Source organism: Xenopus tropicalis, chromosome 6 (assembly GCF_000004195.4).
Source record: "Xenopus tropicalis strain Nigerian chromosome 6, UCB_Xtro_10.0, whole genome shotgun sequence".
Classification (NCBI taxonomy): Eukaryota; Metazoa; Chordata; class Amphibia; order Anura; family Pipidae; genus Xenopus; species Xenopus tropicalis.
This window is the reverse complement of record NC_030682.2, coordinates 133210279-133230617: the sequence shown is the minus strand read 5'-3', so window position 1 is coordinate 133230617 and position 20339 is coordinate 133210279. Positions and strand designations below refer to the sequence as shown.

General features: G+C 36.8%; 1 protein-coding gene across 3 annotated transcripts in view; it reads left to right on the top strand.

Moving 5' to 3' along the window:
• angpt1 (angiopoietin 1) overlaps nucleotides 1-20339 on the top strand; it is a 194737-nt gene that overhangs the window by 144570 nt on the left and 29828 nt on the right. For all 3 annotated transcript variants that reach the window (XM_002938913.5, XM_012965206.3, XM_031904101.1), the window contains one exon: nucleotides 5018-5184. In XM_002938913.5, coding sequence (XP_002938959.2) covers nucleotides 5018-5184 — 167 coding nt within the window. The remainder of the gene's footprint in view (nucleotides 1-5017; nucleotides 5185-20339) is intronic.

The window sequence follows — 20339 nt, the reverse complement described above, 5'->3', positions numbered from 1 at the left end:
TTGGGATCAAGTACAGGTATTGTTTTATTATTACAGAGAAAAGGGAATCATTTAACCATTAAATAAACCCAATAGGGCTGTTCTGCCCCCAATAAGGGGTAATTATATCTTAGTTGGGATCAAGTACAGGTATTGTTTTATTATTACAGAGAAAAGGGAATCATTTAACCATTAAATAAACCCAATAGGGCTGTTCTGCCCCCAATAAGGGGTAATTATATCCTAGTTGGGATCAAGTACAGGTACTGTTTTATTATTACAGAGAAAAGGGAATCATTTAACCATGAAATAAACCCAATAGGGCTGTTCTGCCCCCAATAAGGGGTAATTATATCTTAGTTGGGATCAAGTACAGGTACTGTTTTTTTATTACAGAGAAAAAAGGGAATCATTTTCAAAAATTAGAATTATTTGCTTATAATGGAGTCTATGGGAGATGGCCTTTCCGTAATTCGGATCTTTGTGGATAACTGGTTTCCGGATAACAGATCCCGTACCTGTAATAGTGAAACCTGCCTTTATATGTGACTGCCTAATAACAGCCCTAATAAAAATATGATTGCTGGTAAAAGTCTTTATATAGACCCAAATATGAATATAAATTAGAAATGTAAATTATCCCAGTAGTTCTGTATAAAGCATTTATCTTTAACCCTAACTGTTTCCCTCTGCTGAAGAATTAAGGGCCGCCCCCATGGGATCATAGGATTCACAGTGCACACAAACAAACCAAGGCACACATACATGCTAGGCCCCATCAGCCAATGAATGGACAGAGTTCTGCCTTTTGCTCCCACACTACTTCCTGTTACAGTCAGAGCTGCATTATTTCCTGTCAGCTGATCTCTGAGGGAGCACACAGTCCATCACTAAATGGTGGATCAAAAAAAGGACGTAAAAGGGCAATATTTACTGATAAATTGATTCCAGTTTGGCGAGATTCTTATGAGAATGCCTCGTGTATAGACTGAAACAATACCCTCTGGAATAAAAAGCATAATGGAAGGCAATTTGTCCTTGTTTTAATCAGCTATCCCAGCTCCACAGCATGTTACTATCCTGTAGGATAAATGTATCATTTTTCTAAGCGCACAATTATAGTATTATTAGTATAATGTTCCCGTAAATGACTGGTCCACGTCCCAAAGGAGTTGGCACAGTGACTACTTTGTCTTTGGCTATCTTTATCTGGATAGGTGCATTTTTACGGACATATTTGATCGCAACCATTGATTTCCAGTAATGTGCTAATCCACTTAATAGGAGGTCTCCTTATCTAAAGTACAGTAATCAGAGAAGTCTGGATTGTATCTCCCTTGAACGTGATAAAACCCAAAAGAAATTGTCTGAGTAAACAGGTTAAGTGTTTCTGTGTGCTTAAAAGTCCATTAGTGCTGGGAAAGGGGTTAGTAGCCAGGGTCCTTACTCAAACGGTGATAAGAGAGAGAAGCTAAGGCTGATAAGTACAGTCTGTAATCCAGTGAAAGGCTGACCTTGTGTATAGGCGCAAACTGATTCAAAATGGACTGTCCATACCCCACCATACTTTCATCTTTATTTTCATTCTTTACTAAGGTCATTTTCTTTAAAACATAAAATGGTTCCCATCATGGCTCACTCATCAGTTGGAGATTGTGTATATGCCATGAATACTGACATGTATTATTTCCTGTTACAGATAAGGGATCTATTATCCAGAATGCTTAGACATTTTTCCACAATTTTCCATAATGTAGAACACTATGGGCCAAGGTTGATAAACACATTCTAACACAAAAATAACCTAATAGAATGGTTATAGGCAATTTACTTTATTAGTACAGAAAAAAGGAAAATTAAAAATGAAAGAGGAACTTCGGCTTTGGAATCAACTAGGGATGCACCGAATCCACTATTTTGGGATTTGTCCAAACCCTGATTGCTTTATATGTTACTCTGTATGTCCAATGTATGAAACCCACTTATTGTACAGCGCTGCGGAATATGTTGGCGCTTTATAAATAAATGTATAAATAAATGTTAATAATAATAATAATAATAATAATAATGACAACACTGTCATTTGAACTGAAGAAGCCAGATGTGATAAAACGTTTTCAAGAAAAACTTAGAAAAGTCCAGTTGTTTTAGACTTAATTCTACTAGATACTGTATATCATGACCTGGATGAATGAGAATCTTCATAGACATCCCTATAACTGTTTATAAGGATATAATTTATGGATAGTATAGTATCACAATATATTTCACAGGTTAAATTGACATAGATTGCATTGTTGCTTTAGTTTTCTTACACTAGTTTAAAGCTCTAGCATTATAAAAAAACGTTGTTAGCACTGGAAATGATAGTTTTTATTATATTCACTTTGCTGTTTTCTAACTAAACCACAGCAGATGCCAGATCTCCTTCATTCTCCAGCTCCGTTCAATGTTTTACAAAAAGAAAGAAGTGTGGAAGTTCCAGCAATCATTTAAAATTCATTATATAAAAATATACAAAGCAATATTCTGTTCCTCCCTTTTCTAAGAACCCGGGCTGAGTTTGCTTTATGAAAATATTACTTGTCAGGAACAGGTGGCAAGCGTCACCATTTGGGCGCAATACAAATAAAGAAACTCTAATGAGACTGGGAGTCTTTCTTCTCTTCAGGGATAGCCATGTACACTATTGTTTTTATCTCACTCAAAGTTTTAAAAACAAAAGCTAACGTCTATCAAGAGTCATGGAAATATTTTGAGCTTAGTTATCATAATCTTTATTAATCTTTGATTTTACAGCTGTCGCAGTGAGTAAAACATTGGGCTAATTTAGTCACTGTGCCATTATCTGATACTCTGGATACAGTGCAGTTCCACTTGGATGAGAAGTCTGGTTATGTAATAAAAGGCACCAAGTTTGCTCAGGAGCAGTAACCCATAGCAACCAATCAGCAGGTAAAAGGTACTGTGTAACCTGTTTAAAAGCAAACATCTTATTGGTTGCTATGGATTACTGCTCCTGGGCAAACTTAGTGCATTTTTTTTACATAACCCCCTAAGGCACTAGTATGTGGATTGTCAGGCAAAATTACCTTGTGGCACTACTTATGGTTTCTTGTGTTAATCCCTTTACATACATATTTTGAATGGTTGGATCTCAAAAAAGTCCCTGAAATATAGACAGCCATAAGAGACTCATTTTCCCTTGAGAGCAGAATAATAAAATAAGATATTTGAAGCCCCCTGTGATTTATTAAGCCCCCTTCAGGTTTAGTATATGGATTCACAAATAAGCACCATATTACATAGTTACATAGGGTTGAAAAAAGAGTTCATCAAGTTCAACCCATCCAAGTAAACCCACTGGCCTTAGGTTTTGTCACCCTTGGGAATTACACATTGGACAACAGTGTTGAAGTGTTACCGTCTTGCTATCCATCTACCGTTTCCCTCTTGGTCTACCATAATTATTTACCACTCTTCTGTACAAATGCTTCTTTGCACAATCTCACTATATTTGGAGCCTTGGCCAGTCCTGGGCAGTCAGAGTTGTCTGTACCCCTAAAAGAGTAGTAAGCTAGATGAGTCTTTGAGGCCACATCTTTTGGCAGATGTTCTGCTTCATATTAACCAACTCAAGATTTGTAATACAGGTATGGCACTCGTTACCCAGAAAGCTATGGACATGGGGTTTTATGGATAAGGGATCTTTCTGTAATTTGAATCGCCATACCATATTCCTCTAAAAAAATCATTCAAATATTAAATAAACCCAGTAGGATTGTTTTGTCTCCAATAGGCATTAATTATATCTTAGTCGGGATCAAGTACAGGTACTGTTTTATTATTACAGAGAAAAGGGAATCATTTAACCATTAAATAAACCCAATAGGGCTGTTCTGCCCCCAATAAGGGGTAATTATATCTTAGTTGGGATCAAGTACAGGTACTGTTTTATTATTACATGAAAAAAGGGAATCATTTAACCATTAAATAAACCCAATAGGGCTGTTCTGCCCCCAATAAGGGGTAATTATATCTTAGTTGGGATCAAGTACAGGTACTGTTTTATTATTACAGAGAAAAGGGAATCATTTAAACATTAAATAAACCCAATAGGGCTGTTCTGCCCCCAATAAGGGGTAATTATATCTTAGTTGGGATCAAGTACAGGTACTGTTTTATTATTACAGAGAAAAGGGAATCATTTAACCATTAAATAAACCCAATAGGGCTGTTCTGCCCCAATTAGGGGTAATTATATCTTAGTTGGGATCAAGTACAGGTACTGTTTTATTATTACATGAAAAAAGGGAATCATTTAACCATTAAATAAACCCAATAGGGCTGTTCTGCCCCCAATAAGGGGTAATTATATCTTAGTTGGGATCAAGTACAGGTACTGTTTTATTATTACAGAGAAAAGGGAATCATTTAAACATTAAATAAACCCAATAGGGCTGTTCTGCCCCAATAAGGGGTAATTATATCTTAGTTGGGATCAAGTACAGGTACTGTTTTATTATTACATGAAAAAAGGGAATCATTTAACCATTAAATAAACCCAATAGGGCTGTTCTGCCCCCAATAAGGGGTAATTATATCTTAGTTGGGATCAAGTACAGGTACTGTTTTATTATTACATGAAAAAAAACCTTTGCAAAAATGCTGAATTATTTAATTAAAATGGAGTCTATGGGAGATGGCTTTCCTGTAATTCAGAGCTTTCTGGATAATGGGTTTCTCCATAATGGATCCCAAACCTTTGCTCAATTTGATTAGAAAAACTTTAAGCATTCAATCAATATTTTGACAGTTTGACATGCTGTTTCATTTGTGTCTTTGGATTACTACATGGAAATATGCAGATAAATAAGATCCATGTACAGAAAAACCTATACCTATATAATTTAATGAGCAGTTAAGGAAGACTTTCCCTTTTCTATTGATATAAATCCAAGAAATCAGAATGACCCTGTAAAATGATTATAGCCTGTAACAATGCTAAATATATTTTGTTCTGCTGACTTTCCCCTAGGGGTTTGGAAGCCCATCTGGTGAATTTTGGCTGGGGAATGAGTTTATTTTCGCACTAACCAGCCAAAGGCAGTATTCTCTGAGAATTGATTTAACGGACTGGGAAGGAAATCATGCACATTCCCAGTATGACCGGTTTCACATAGGAAATGAAAAGCAGAACTACAGGTAAGAAATATGAAGTCATTCTAATGCTCTTTTGACAAACTCTCAAAATATGCTGTGTATTCAATTAGCTACGGCAGTTCATAACTGTTTGTAGTCTAATGAGCCCCACATGCTTATGTCACACATACATGAACTATACTATATAGGGACACTGTCATCTTTCCTTTTTTATTGAAAATACATCCAGTTTGTAGTTATGGCAAGTAAAAGTTCTAAGCCTCATTGAATAAAATGTGATTTTAAGCTCCAGTTTAACTAAAAGAGATTCTGTCATGTTTTTTATGGTAGAGTTTTTGTTACTAAATTACATTGTATGCATTGCCAATAATTCACTTTACCATTTAGTATTTTTTCCAAGTTGTAATATTAGTGTGTAGGCAGCTATCTCGGGTCATTGTGCCTAATCCTGAGCTGTCAAAAAGAGCCAGCACTACACAATGGAACTGCTTTCGGATAAGCTATTGTTTCTCCTACTCAGTGTAAATGGAAGAGTTATGATTTAGTAGAGACAGACTTGGATTTTTACTATTCACATATCTACCACTAGGTGGGGAATGGGAGCATTTTTAGCAATGCAGGTCCCAGGGAGCTACTATTTTGTTATCTTCCCATTGTTCTGCTGATTGGCTGCTTTGGGAAAGAGAGGGGGTGACATTACTAGTAGAGATGTACACAAGCACTCCCAGTCCTCTTTATTAGCGATACCACCTGGAGCACAGAGCCTGGGGAGACAGCACCCTCCAGCACAGTAGAAAGAAGTAGGTACCGGCACACAAAGTGATGCAAGCAGGGGACAAGCCCTTTGTGTTTATTAAGTTTCACATAATAAACATGAGGTGCATGTCCCTCGCTTGCATCACAGGGGGAGACATCACTACAACTTGCAGCACAGCAGTAAAGCGTGACTGAAGTTTATCAGAGCACATGGCTGAGAGCACCTGGGAAACTAAGAATATGGCTAGCCCCATGTCTAATTTCAAAATTAAATATAAAAAATATCTGTTTGCTCTTTTGAAATTTTGGATTTTGGATTAAGTATCTTGTTTGCGCTATGAACTGATTTATTTTGTAATAAAACAACAAATGTTGTGACAAAATCTCTTTAAATATAACTATTTAAAAGACATTTGTTTTCACCATCCTCCCCTCTGCTTCCAACAGTTAAAATGCAACTGAATATCACTCTGATAGACGGTGATTTTTGTATTATAAAATTACAAAAATTACAATGTATTTACCGTTATATGCAGAAACATTTCTAGTGTCTGCTGTATTTTGGTACTGGTTGCACCCTGAAGTGAAACTCCTAGAAAGGAGCGATCATGTACAGGCTGTAAGGAAGCTGTATGTATCCAGAAAAGAAAGGAGCAGCTGCTACAACCCGCAATCACATTCCAAATACAAGATCAGTGCCTCATAAGTACAAAAGCCTTTCATGTCAGCCCACAGGATGAGATGATTTAATTTATAGAGGAAATGGACACAGGGGGGGCTTCTAACATCAGAAAGCAACACGGAGGCCTATATCTGAGTGAAGCCAATGTGCATTTCCAACATCTTGACAACTTATGGCTTCTTCACACATAAGATGTTCCTACTGGTATTCAAGGCTCAAGCAGAACAATAGTCGTATCAAACGATAGCTTTAAAATAAAGCGACAAACAAATTATATAGGTTATTAAATTATTAATAACCTGAAACAACTTTATAGAAGGATTAAAGGTAACTTTACTTTCCTTGTTTTCTAAAGAATTTGTTTCAAAACTAACATTTTTGAAGGAAAATGCTTTAATGTCATACTTTAACGGTTCCAGAAGGAGAACCTTAAACAAGAGTCCAAGAAATAGCAATTGAAATACATTCTGTCGTTTAATATAAAAAAATCTTTCAGTTTATATAGGATCCCACCTCTTGCAGCAATTGTGAAAGAGAAAAAAATGTATCAGATCTCCCAGTAGTTACAGAAAATGAAGGACTTGATGAACTATTCTTTATTACAGTTTAAACCAAAGTTGGCCATACACAGGTGAGGTCACCAAACAAGCATATCTGGGTCAGATTTCCATCCATGTATGGGTCTGACAGGCCTGTCTGTGGGCCACACAGACCAATAAGATACCTACTATGTCTAGAGGCCCCATGTATGGCCAGTATAGAATTGCTCATCACTTGGGAAAGAAGGGGAGGCAGTTCAAGAAAAAAAAAAAAGGAGTCATCAAAAGCAGAAGGAGCAGAATTTTTTTAAAAAAAACATAAATTTATTATATGAATTAAAAAGGCAGGTCATATTTCAGATAGTAACAGTTTATCTAACCTTAAATCTCCACTCATACAGTTGTGAAGTAACACATTCCTATTCTCAGTAGTTAGAAAGAACGATGAAAGTCGTTACAGGCAGAGTCTATAAGAGTCTATAAGTTACTCTTCATCATTTTCTTACTGTACATGGTCACAGAGACTCTATGGTTATTAATAGTGATGGGGGAAATGTTTCACCAGGAATGGATTTGCGGTGAATTTCCGCGTTTCTCCATTGGCGGATTGTTTCGCGAAATGGATGATAAAATTTGGCACGGAAAAATTCGCTGCATGTCCAAAAATTGTCGTGGGCGACAAAAGAATAGCCGCGGGCGACAAAACAATAGCCGCGGGTGACAAAACAATAGCCGTTCTACAAAAAAAAAAAGCCGGGCGACAAAACAATAGCCGCGGGCAACACAAGAATAGCCGCGGGTGACAAAAGAATAGCTGCATGACAAAAGAATAGCCGCGGGCGACAAAAGAATAGCCACACGACAAAAGAATAGACGCACTACAAAAGAATAGCTGCGGGTGACAATTCTTTTTTACGCGCAACATTTTCACCTTTTCACGAATTTTTCGCCATTTCGCGAATCTTTTGAAAGATTAGCAAATTTTTTGGCGAAGTAAAACGGGACAGATTCGCTCATCACTAGTCATTAAATAATTAATGGTAAATGTTCTCTATGCACTGTATATGGAAACTTATCTTTAAGTTTGCTATGCGTTTACAACGCACATTGTAAAATATTCAATGTATTACTTTCCATCATACTGTGCTCTGATAAAAGTCCTACCCTCATATAAGCCTACATTTTTTCTTCCAATTAATTTTATTTCAAACCATCCATTAATAGAGATGAGCGAATATGTGCATTGCTGAAAAAAATTGCAAAACGCCCAATTTGACGTGACTAATTTGATGCAGCCAAGACTTTTTTTTCGACGCACAACAATTTTTTGCCAAAATTTTGTGAACCAATTTCGAAATTCGGAAATTCGCTGCAAATCTATGCCTGGCAAAGGAATTCACTCATCACTATTCATTAAAGGAACAGTAACATCAAAAAATTAAAGTGGTTTAAAGTAATTAAAATATAATGTGCTGTTGCCCTGCAAAAAAACTGGTGTTTTTGCTACAGAAAAGCTACTATATAATAAGCTGCTGTGTAGCCATGGGGGCAGCCATTCAAGCTGGAAAAAAGGAGAAAAGGCACAGGTTACATAGCAGATAACTAGTAGATAAGAATATAATGGGGGTTTATCTGTTATCTGCTAAGTAACCTGTGCCTTTTCTCCTTTGAATGGCTGCCCCCATGGCTACACAGCAGCTTACTTATATAAACTATTGTAGTCTTTCTGAAGCAAACACACCAGTTGTAGCAATGCAGGGCCACAGTACATTATATTGTTATTACTTTTATACACTTTCATTTTTTGGTGTTACTGTTCCTTTAATTTACAGTTCCACTTGACTAGTCATTCATACAACTTAAATGAATCATTATTAAAGAACTCCCACAAATAGAAATGCACCAAAGAATTCGATCTAATGGTAATAGTGTGTAGGCCACACATCATAGGACGAAATACTTTATCAGCTGAGTGCGCAAATCTTAATGCAAAGTTAGAAAGAGATACGAAGGTCCATTAGGAAAGTCATAGTGCCAGACCCGTCTCCTCTTTATATTTATGCTTTGCAAAGGTTCCTCGTGGCGTCTGCAATCCCTAAATCAATCAGAGTCTGAAATAGCCCAGCAGCCGTGTTTACCAGTCTTTATTTAACATAACCTCATTTATCTAATGCTCTTCCTCTCCCTGAGGTATCAAGTAGCACTTTCTTGAAACTCAATAAGCTACTTTCAGGCTTAACGCTTTACATTTTGCTTTTAATAAAGTTCCGCCTGAAGAAAATGTATTTTTAAACCCCCCCCCCTAATACAAAAATGACTTTGCTCCATGAGAGGTTACTATAGGGACCAAAAGCTTCAAGCCTCCAAGAACAAGCAGATCTTGTCTTTTTCTCATGTCAGAATTGCTAATGCTTACAGAAATAGCTTGAGAAAACATGGAATAGAAGACTGGGATGGGAAATTGAAAAAAAAAAATAAAAAGCCTTTGCCCTTGAACTAGATTTTTTTTTAGCTGGTATCTAAGAAACTTTTAAAGAATCTGAAAATGGTGCAAAGAGAGTTTAAAAAGCTGAAGTGTTTCTGAACGTGTGCCCACTCCTCCTCCCTTTATAGATAATATCGACAATTAAATGCTGATCCTTTTTAGCAATTACATTTTATTTTGTGCCTAATGGAATTAAAATTTATATATTTTTAAAAAAAATTGCAAAAGCAAAGACAGAAATTCCCAAGACATTTATCAATAGGGATGTAGCGAACCTAAAAAAAAAAATTCGCGAACATGTTCGCGAACTTACGCCAAAACCCGCGAATATTCGCGAACTTTGCGAACCCCATAGACTTCAATGGGAAGGCGAGCTTTAAAACCTAGAAAAGCCATTTCTGGCCAGAAAACTGATTTTAAAGTTGTTTAAAGGGTGCCACGACCTGGACAGTGGCATGCAGGAGGGGGATCAAGGGCAAAAACTTCTCTGAAAAATACTTTGTTGGCACAGCGTTGCGCAAAAAACGCAAGTTATTCTAGCGAAAATACGCGGCTTTTTTGCTATGTCGTGCTAAACACCATGAAAACGGGATTTGCGGAAAAACGTCATGTGTGACTTGTGCGGCGTATTGTACAATACTTTTGCGACGATAAAAAACGCGGTGGAAAACGCTGCGCGAACCAAAACTGCGAACATACGCATACGAACCCGATGTTCGCGCGCATTTGTTCCCCGGCGAACAGTTTGCTACATCTCTATTTATCAACACGTTCCTTGCTGTCAGGAATATTTCTGTGTACGTGCCCACTCCTCAGTTTCAACCACCTGTTCCTTTGGAGCAGAGCAGATATTGGAATGTCACTTTTGTTTTTAATTATTACATTTTATGTTGGGCCTCTATAAGTGGTGATACCTGGGAAATGCAATTAAAGTCATACAGCTATTAAAAATGGCCAAAATTGAGAAAGGAAATTAGCATTTTGCTAATGTGTTACTGTTAGTTAATTAACGTGCAAGAATCAGAAACAAAAGTTAACATTAAAATAAAGAAAATTCAAAGAAAAAATAAACTAAGAAAAAGGCAGATTTGCTGTTTGATCCTTTTGTCCATTTATTAAAACTTTACTGATTGTTAAGCAGATCTTTCCTCAATATACCCAACTTGAGGCCAAAATGGGCCAAACAATTGTATCACAATGACTGGAGTACAGGTAAGGGACCTGTTATCCAGAATGCTTGGGACATGAGGTTTTCCGGATAAGGGATCTTTCTGTAATTTCGATTACCATACTTTAAGTCTACTAAAAAATCATGAGAACATGAAATAAACCCAATAGGGCTGTTCTGCCCCCAATAAGGGGTAATTATATCTTAGTTGGGATCAAGTACAGGTACTGTTTTATTATTACAGAGAAAAGGGAATCATTTAACCATTAAATAAACCCAATAGGACTGTTCTGCCCCAAATAAGGGGTAATTATATCTTAGTTGGGATCAAGTACAGGTACTGTTTTATTATTACAGAGAAAAGGGAATCATTTAACCATTAAATAAACCCAATAGGGCTGTTCTGCCCCCAATAAGGGGTAATTATATCTTAGTTGGGATCAAGTACAGGTACTGTTTTATTATTACAGAGAAAAGGGAATAATTTAACCATTAAATAAACCCAATAGGGCTGTTCTGCCCCCAATAAGGGGTAATTATATCTTAGTTGGGATCACGTACAGGTACTGTTTTATTATTACAGAGAAAAGGGAATCATTTAACCATTAAATAAACCCAATAGGGCTGTTCTTCCCCCAATAAGGGGTAATTATATCTTAGTTGGGATCAAGTACAGGTACTGTTTTATTATTACAGAGAAAAGGGAATCATTTAACCATTAAAGGAACAGTAACACCAAAAAATGAAAGTGTTTTAAAGTAATTATAATATAATGTATAGTTGCCCTGCACTGGTAAAACTGGTAAGTTTGCAACAGAAACGCTACTATAGTTTATATAAATGAGCTGCTATGTCAACACGTGGGCAGCCAATGAGGCTGGGAAAAAGGAGAAAAGGCACAGGCACATAGCAGATAACAGATAAGCTTTGTAGAATATAATGGGGTTTTATCTGTTATCTGCTAAGTAACCTGTGCCTTTTCTCCTGTAAATGGCTGCCCCCATGGCTACACAGAAGCTTTATTATATAAACTATAGTAGTCTTTCTAAGGAAAACACACCAGTTGTATCAGCACAGGGCAGCATTACATTATATAGTAATTACTTTTATACATTTTCATTTTTTGGTGTTACTGTCCCTTTAAATAAACCCAATAGGGCTGTTCTGCCCCCAATAAGGGGTAATTATATCTTAGTTGGGATCAAGTACAGGTACTGTTTTATTATTACAGAGAAAAGGGAATCATTTAACCATTAAATAAACCCAATAGGGCTGTTCTGCCCCCAATAAGGGGTAATTATATCTTAGTTGGGATCAAGTACATGTACTGTTTTATTATTACAGAGAAAAGGGAATCATTTAACCATTAAATAAACCCAATAGGGCTGTTCTTCCCCCAATAAGGGGTAATTATATCTTAGTTGGGATCAAGTACAGGTACTGTTTTATTATTACAGAGAAAAGGGAATCATTTAACCATTAAATAAACCCAATAGGGCTGTTCTGCCCCCAATAAGGGGTAATTATATCTTAGTTGGGATCAAGTACAGGTACTGTTTTATTATTACAGAGGAGAAGGAAATAATTTTTAAATATGTCAATTATTTGATTAAGATGGAGTTTATGGGAGATGGCCTTTATGTAATTTGGAGTTTTCTGGATAATGGGTTTCTGGATAACCGTTCCTATACCTGTACAGCCATTGGTGCGAGGACTGTATCAATGAGCCAATGTAGCTATTGCTCTGATGAGATTTTTAAACCTGTCCAATCAATATCTGGCCTATTTTCAGGCAGATATCAGCTGGGTAGGCCTGTTGGAGAGCCCCATACATAAAGGAGGGATAATTTTGGTGCTAGCACTTTCAGGCAGTTGTCATGGGGAGGGTCATTTTGAGCATTTAAGCCCTGTGTAAAATCGACTAGTGAGTTATTGTCCTGATGTAAAGAAATAAATGCACATAATGATAAATGCATGCGATTGTTAAGACCTCCACTGTATAGAGACACACAGGGATTTACACACATAATAAATGATGAATAACATAAAAGTATAACTTTCTTTGCCAGCAACTATAATTTTATAATGTGGAATCATGTAATTTATGCTGCAGGCGTCTGTTTATGTTGGACAAATTGCCAGAGTTAGTGACTCTCTCTGTTTTTGGTCATTTGCAAGGCAGAATTAAGGCTACATTACAACTAAAATATGTATAAACTGTTTTAAAATGTTTCTACATGAGCCTCATTTTCTGAAATATTGTTGTTGTAATGTAATTAGTCCTGGAACATATGGAATAATGCACAACTTACTGTAACTGTACTGTACAACTTCATACAATTTATAACTTTATAATACACATCAGCCATAAATATAATTATATCCTTATAAAAGGTCCCTAGTGATGTCATCAGTTATAATCAGTGCCTAGTGATGCAATTTCTGTCACATGTCTCACTGAACCTTTTGTCTTATAATAATCCACAACCTGTATATAAGCTGTATCACCTGTATATAAGCACATAGCATTAGGCCATGTGATTTTATATGATCAAGGAACTGTTTGGTGACATAATATATATTTTATATTTTACAATAGGTAGTACATTATTCACTATATAATTTCAAGTTGGGGATCTATGATCGTCTATATACCATTAGTAGTAGCATTATACTGGATGACCAGATGACCCGATGTGGGTGGTGTTTATTCAACGGATGGACACAGACATCAGTTAACTGAATAGATGTATCAACATGACCAATTTCCTGATTTACAGCAGATTTCAAACCAGTTGGGCAGAAACTGGCAAAATGGACAAACACTATTTGCCAGTTGGCCTTGGGGCCAAATGATTGAATTAAATTGGAGGCAATGGGGTAGTTGGTTCGGGGACCGAATCAAGGAGCCGATGCGGTCCCAGATTCGACTGAATTTTCTAACCTGCCTGATCGATATCTGGCTAACTTCAGGCCAGATACCGGTCGGGCAGGCCCCTCGTTTCTGCCCCTACATGGACCGATAAGCTGCCAAATCGGTCCAAGGGACCCATATCGCCAGCTACAATCGGTCCGTGTATGGGGACCTTTAGACTCCAATAAAACCAGGACTGGTCATTATTAGTGATGGGCGAAATGTTTCACCAGGCATGGATTCGCTGTGAATTTCCGCATTTTGCCATTGGCAGATTGTTTCATGAAACAGATGAAAAAAATTGCCACTGAAAAATTTGCTGTCGCGGGCGGCAATGTTTTTTTTGGCATGCAACATTTTCTCCTTTTCACGAATCTTTTGAAAGATTTGTGAATTTTTTCGGTGAAGCAAAATGGGACAGATTTGCTCATCACTAGTCATTATTTGTTAACCCTTCAACATATCCAACAGAAGGCAGGTCCTTGCTCTTAAATGTTCAACCTAAACTACAGCTGAATACATAAAGTACAAATTATGGCTTTTATGTCACAAACCCCAAAAAACACATAACACAGTCAATACTTGCAACAGGCTATTGGTCTGGCTTGGATTAGCACTGGTAGAAGATGACATAAAACAATTTTAGGGACAAAAATTTACCATCTTCTCAAAGGAGTTAAATGTGACTTAACGGTGAACTTTTTATCTTCTGAGTTGGATCTGACAGTTAAATGGAAGGGCTAAATTACTCTGGGGAGGTTAAAGAGACTGCACTGAGTAAGGTTTTTGATTAGCTTGTACTTCTTGGATCAATCATTAATTGATGTGACAGTCAATGAGACTTTCTCTGTTAAAAGTCACGTAGAGTCTGAATGGATAATCAGTGTCGTCTAGTCACCAAATCTGGCAAATAATTGAAAGTGGCTTTGATAAACACAACAGGGTTTAACAAGTATATATGCACGTAAGCTAGATGTGTACTGGTCAGGAGGTGATAGTCACTTAAGAATTGAGCAATGTCGGCCAAAAATTGCACAAAAATACATTTATGCCCAACAGAGAATAAAACATGTCACTAAGCATCTTAATTATAGAGCTAAAGACATAGCTGTCATGGTGGGACATGGCAAGACATCTTAACTGTTTAGATCAGAGGCCCCAATGCGGCTCCTGAGCTGCATTCAAATATACAGTTGAGGTGCAACACAATCATATTAAAAAATTAGTTATTGTTAATTGGTTATTTGGCAGTCCCTCTGTGCACTGACAGCCTACAGGGGGCTCTGTTTGTCAGTACTCCTGGTTTTATGCAACCAAAACTTGCCTCCAAGTCAGGAATTCAAAAATAACCTCCTGCTTTGAAGCCAGTCGGAGCAACATCCAAGGGGTTGGTGAGCAACATGTATGTAGGAATTACAGATGCAGCTGGGCACCATGCCTCCCATAAAAACATGCCACCCTAGGCCTGGGCCTTTGTAGCCTTCTAACAAATTCAGGCCAGAGTTTTATCAGCTGGTCTACCACTGTGTAAAGGAAAGGAACCTTCTCTTCTAGTTCTTTGTTGTTCCTGCCAGTGACTGGGAGTGACTTTGATCCCAGAACGTTGTTTAGCTATATGTTGTACTAATTTCAGGTAGTTGGATTGTGGTCTCACTGGGGTATAGACCTTTGCATAAACCCAAAAAAGAGTCACATACTGTTTAATGCTGTATAAGTGGCCCTTAGTCAGTTTATTTAATCATTCTCCAAAACAAAACAAAATACAAAAAAAAATTAACCTGTCCGGCTCTACCTAATACACAGGTGTCTTCCCTGTCTACCACAGGGTGAAGGCCTATTGCCCAAGCCCCTACAAAAAAAACACGTCTTTTTCTTTTAAAAATGTTAATATTAATTATTAATGCTTACTGCCTTCTATGCCTTTAAGAAACACAATTTTCAAAGGTATCACAGATCCTTATGGCCACATTTTCAAAATGAATTACATATTGTGCAATAAAGGGGTAGTTCCCCATGTTATAGAATGGTCAATACTAAGCAACTTTTTAATTGGTGTTCATTATTTATTTTTTATAGTTTTGAATTTTGTGCCTTTGTCTTCTGACTCTCTTCAAATTTGAAATGGGGGTCACTGACCCCAGCAGCCAAAAAACTATTGCTCTATGAGGCTACAATTTTATTGTTACTTTTTATTACATATTTTTCTATGCAGGTCCTCTCCTATAAATTTTTAGTCTCTTATTCAAACCACTCCCTGGTTGCTAGGGTCATTTGAACCCTAGCAAAATGTCAAACTGGAGAATAAATAAAAAGTGAAATATTTAAAAAACACAAATACAGGTATAGGACCCATTATCCAGAATGCTCGGGACCAAGGGTATTCCGGATAAGGGGTCTTTCCGTAATTTGGATCTCCATACCTTAAGTCTACTAAAAAATTAATAAAACATTAATTAAACCCAATAGGATTATTTTGCATCCAATAAGGATTATTTATATCTTAGTAGGGATCAATTACAGGTACTGTTTTATTATTACAGAGAAAAGGGAATCATTTAACCATTAAATAAACCCAATAGGGCTGTTCTCCCCCAATAAGGGGTAATTATATCTTAGTTGGGATCAAGTACAGGTACTGTTTTATTATTACAGAGAAAAGGGAATCATTTAACCATTAAATAAACCCAATAGGGCTGTTCTGCCCCAATAAGGGGTAATTATATCTTAGTTGGGATCAAGTACAGGTACTGTTTTATTATTACAGAGAAAAGGGAATCATTTAACCATTAAATAAACCCAATAGGGCTGTTCTGCCCCCAATAAGGGGTAATTATATCTTAGTTGGGATCAAGTACAGGTACTGTTTTATTATTACAGAGAAAAGGGAATCATTTAACCATTAAATAAACCCAATAGGGCTGTTCTGCCCCAATAAGGGGTAATTATATCTTAGTTGGGATCAAGTACAGGTACTGTTTTATTATTACAGAGAAAAGGGAATCAGTTTTAAAATTCAGAATTATTTGCTTATAATGGAGTCTATGGGAGACGGGCTTTCCGTAATTCGGAGCTTTCTGGATAATGGGTTTCCGGATAAGGGGTCCGATACTTGTATTAAAAATGAAGACCAACTGCAAATGGTCTCAGAATATTACTCTCTACATCAGACTAAAAGTTAACTCGAACAACCACTTTGAAACAAAAGTTAATATATATTATAAAATTGTATGAAGGTATGTGTAGAAATATATATACATGTAGAATGTATAGAATTGTGTTGCTGGGTTTCATTACTTTTTTTCTTCATTGTCTAGTTGTGAAAAAGAACAACACTTGGCTTGCAAAATGGGTGGCAAATAGCAAATCACTCAATTAGATTATTTGTTTATCAGTAACAAGTGACGCCAGGGGAGTTGAAATATGTTTAACAGTCTGTTTGTATTTTTTATATGCAGGACTTAGTTTCACATAATTCATTTTGGCACGTGCTGTAGCACAAAGCGATTGCATGAAAGCATATGGATTCTTACAAAGCAGCTGAAATGCTACATTCTCGTTTTTTTCAAAGCATTTTGGAATATAGATAAACCGTATTATGGACAAAATAAATACAATTTAATTTTTGTTTGCAAATAAACATAAACGGAATTGAAACTGAGCATACACGAGACTAGGAAGACCTTGCAGGGGTCATTTATGATCAAGGGCTGGCACTTTCACAACTGTCAGCTATATCAAGGGTACGGAGAGCTTATGTAACAAGCTATTTGGTTACAAGGGCACTATAAATCTAATCACGGTGTATGCATATCGTATCTTGCTATTCTCATGTATAAGGTTTCATTTTTACTCAGATTTAGCCAGCGCCAAAGGCTTTCTGTTACCTAAACCAGTTTGAATTTTAAAAAAAAGTTACAGTGTAAACAAAAATATTTTTTTCACGTTGCTCCCCTGCTTTATTTGGGATTTGCTTTAAAATATGCCATTCAGATTTAATCTGAAGCATATTTGAATGCAGATTTTTATGTCTAGTTTTGTTTCAAACACTGTCAAAACCCAAGTTTAGCCCCTACCATTCATGACCTACCCCCCCTGATCCTGGCTCATTACTTCCTCTGTATTGTGTCAAGAGTTTGTTTGTGGACTTTCCCATAACCTCTGAAATATAATTTGCTTTTAGTTGGAAGAATATGCTGCAATGCTCACAGTTCTATGTTGGAATATGTCTAGAATGGAACATTATTAAGGATTTGTAAATGGTGAAAGTGGACATTCACTGCTGTGTGTGTTTATATACAGTATATATATATTAACAACTGCTAACTGGTGTTTTATCTTTATGTTCATATAGAGATTATGCATGAGTTATAGAGAGGGGTTCTCATTAGAAAACTCATATGTATTGTAAAACAAATGCAAAAATGCCATTAACATTAAACACAAAGTTTGACCATGACTTTTTAGATGCAATCGTAATTTATTTGATGCAACCATGCCATTTTTGACGTGACTGAGACTTTTTTGACGCAAGGTTTTAATACTATGCACCTATGGTGGATAAAATAAAAATCCAGCATGAGGGGCAAAGTGCAGCATCGTTGGGCAAAAGAGTGCCCTGATCTTATCACCTAAACTGGTGCTACCTAACTGGCATATCTTAGGGGTTATCACTCTGAAAAGGAAAGGTGGCAGTAAAGGGCCCCTATGTGCCTCATCCTACCCGCACCTCATGAATAAAGCACTGCAAAAAAGGGCAGAGCTGTATTCAATGTGGCATGCTGGTCTGTGCACTACAATTTGGTGTACAGATATTTGCGCCAATTATTCTACGTGTAGGGCAAGGAGCAAAGAGTAAAAACATGGTGCATTGCGCTCACGTGTCCTGCACATAATAAATCATGTTTTGCCAGACTTTATACCATGTAATAGGACAGTACCAGTGAGCCGTACTAATGAGTCAGCGCATTGCTTATCTGATACATGGCCATGGATGTATAAATACACTCCCGAGCACTGGCCACCTACTGTTTTGAATGCTGTGGGCTATATTAGCAACATTTTCATACATTTCCTTCTTGTTAGTAACAAAAGATAAAGTTTAATCTTAATGGACCTGTATTGACCAGCTAGTAGCAACCTTATTTTTCATGTTACCCCTTCTCGGCTTCTGCCTCACATTGTTTAAGAGGTGCTCATACCACCCAGTGGGTTAAGATTTAAGGCTCTTACTCTGTAAATATTTAAGAGGCGATTGTGCTTTGCTGGGTCTGTAATGAGAGATAGCGATGAGAGACAGAGAGGGAATTGTTTTAGTATTAAATGTGACATTTCCTGTGTGAAGTCTGAAGTTTGAAGTCTTGGGTTTGAATGCTGACAATTGCATGTACGCTGGAATCTTGGAACATATAGCTTTGGAGCATAATTCTGAAATTGTGCATTGGTATATACAATAGAAAGAAAAGATATGTTGCTTCTTTATCTGCAATAGCCTGTAATTAGTCACTGGCCTCTGGAAAAGGAGTCAGGACAGCTGATATTCCCTATATGATTAATCACCCAGTTTTCCTATGTGTGGTAGTGTTTTCCCTGTGCATCTTTTGGGGCATTTAAACCTGATTACATTTCATTTAATATGAACTGACAAACTTCTATCAAGGGAGAGATCAGTAACATTATGGCAGGGTCACAATAACACAGTGAGTATTGGCTGGTAAAATAGATAATATATCACATTCATGGTGGCTCCTCGTCATATTTATATGCAATACAAAAAAAAATTATATTCTATTATGTAATAAAATTATATATGTGTGTCTGTTTACAGAGTATAAGTGAATAAGGGTTTATCACTTTTAATGATGTATTTGGTGCATTCTGGCCATGCTCACAGGGCCACTATTCTGCACCACCAGCTTATTACTTTTAAAGAAAAGAAACATTTTAGTAGGGCAATGAGAGGACAGAAGGAATGGTCAAGACTATAACTGTAAGATGACTCCCTTGCATCCTCATAGAAACTAGGGAATACAAAGCAAGAGGAAAATAATTATACATCAACCTCATAATATTTGCATTAGATGTCTACATAGGGAATATGAATGTTGACCACCCCAGCATGTGTTTAATCCATAAGGATATAAATAACCCTAAAACATGGCATCCATGGCACTGGCATCTTTGTACTACCATGTTAGCACCATAGATTTTATGATTTATGGCACATAAACCCCTAATGTCTGTTTAATAGTACCTAGAACTAGTACCTAGAATAGTAATAGAACCCAGTGTTAGATTGGGACCCCAGGGGGCCCACCAGAAAACCTGAGACCATAGGCCCACTCTCCAAACTATTTTTCCTCCTTTCCTCACCCAACCTCTTTATTCTTCTAGTCTCTTTTATTTACATGATAGCATCTATTCTTCCCTCTATAGCGCTATGTTCATTGCCTCCAGGACTTTTCCCCTATTGCTGCAAGCAGGAGCATTTGAGCCAAATAAGTGTGTGGGAGTGATTTCAGTTTTTTTGTGCTAAACTTCACCAATTCAAGTTTCTTAAACTCAAATTTTAGATATTGATTAAGCACAATAAACTTAACGTTAGACTTTTGACATCTAAAAGCTGGTGAGTTTATGTAGCTCAATGGGAGTTCTCC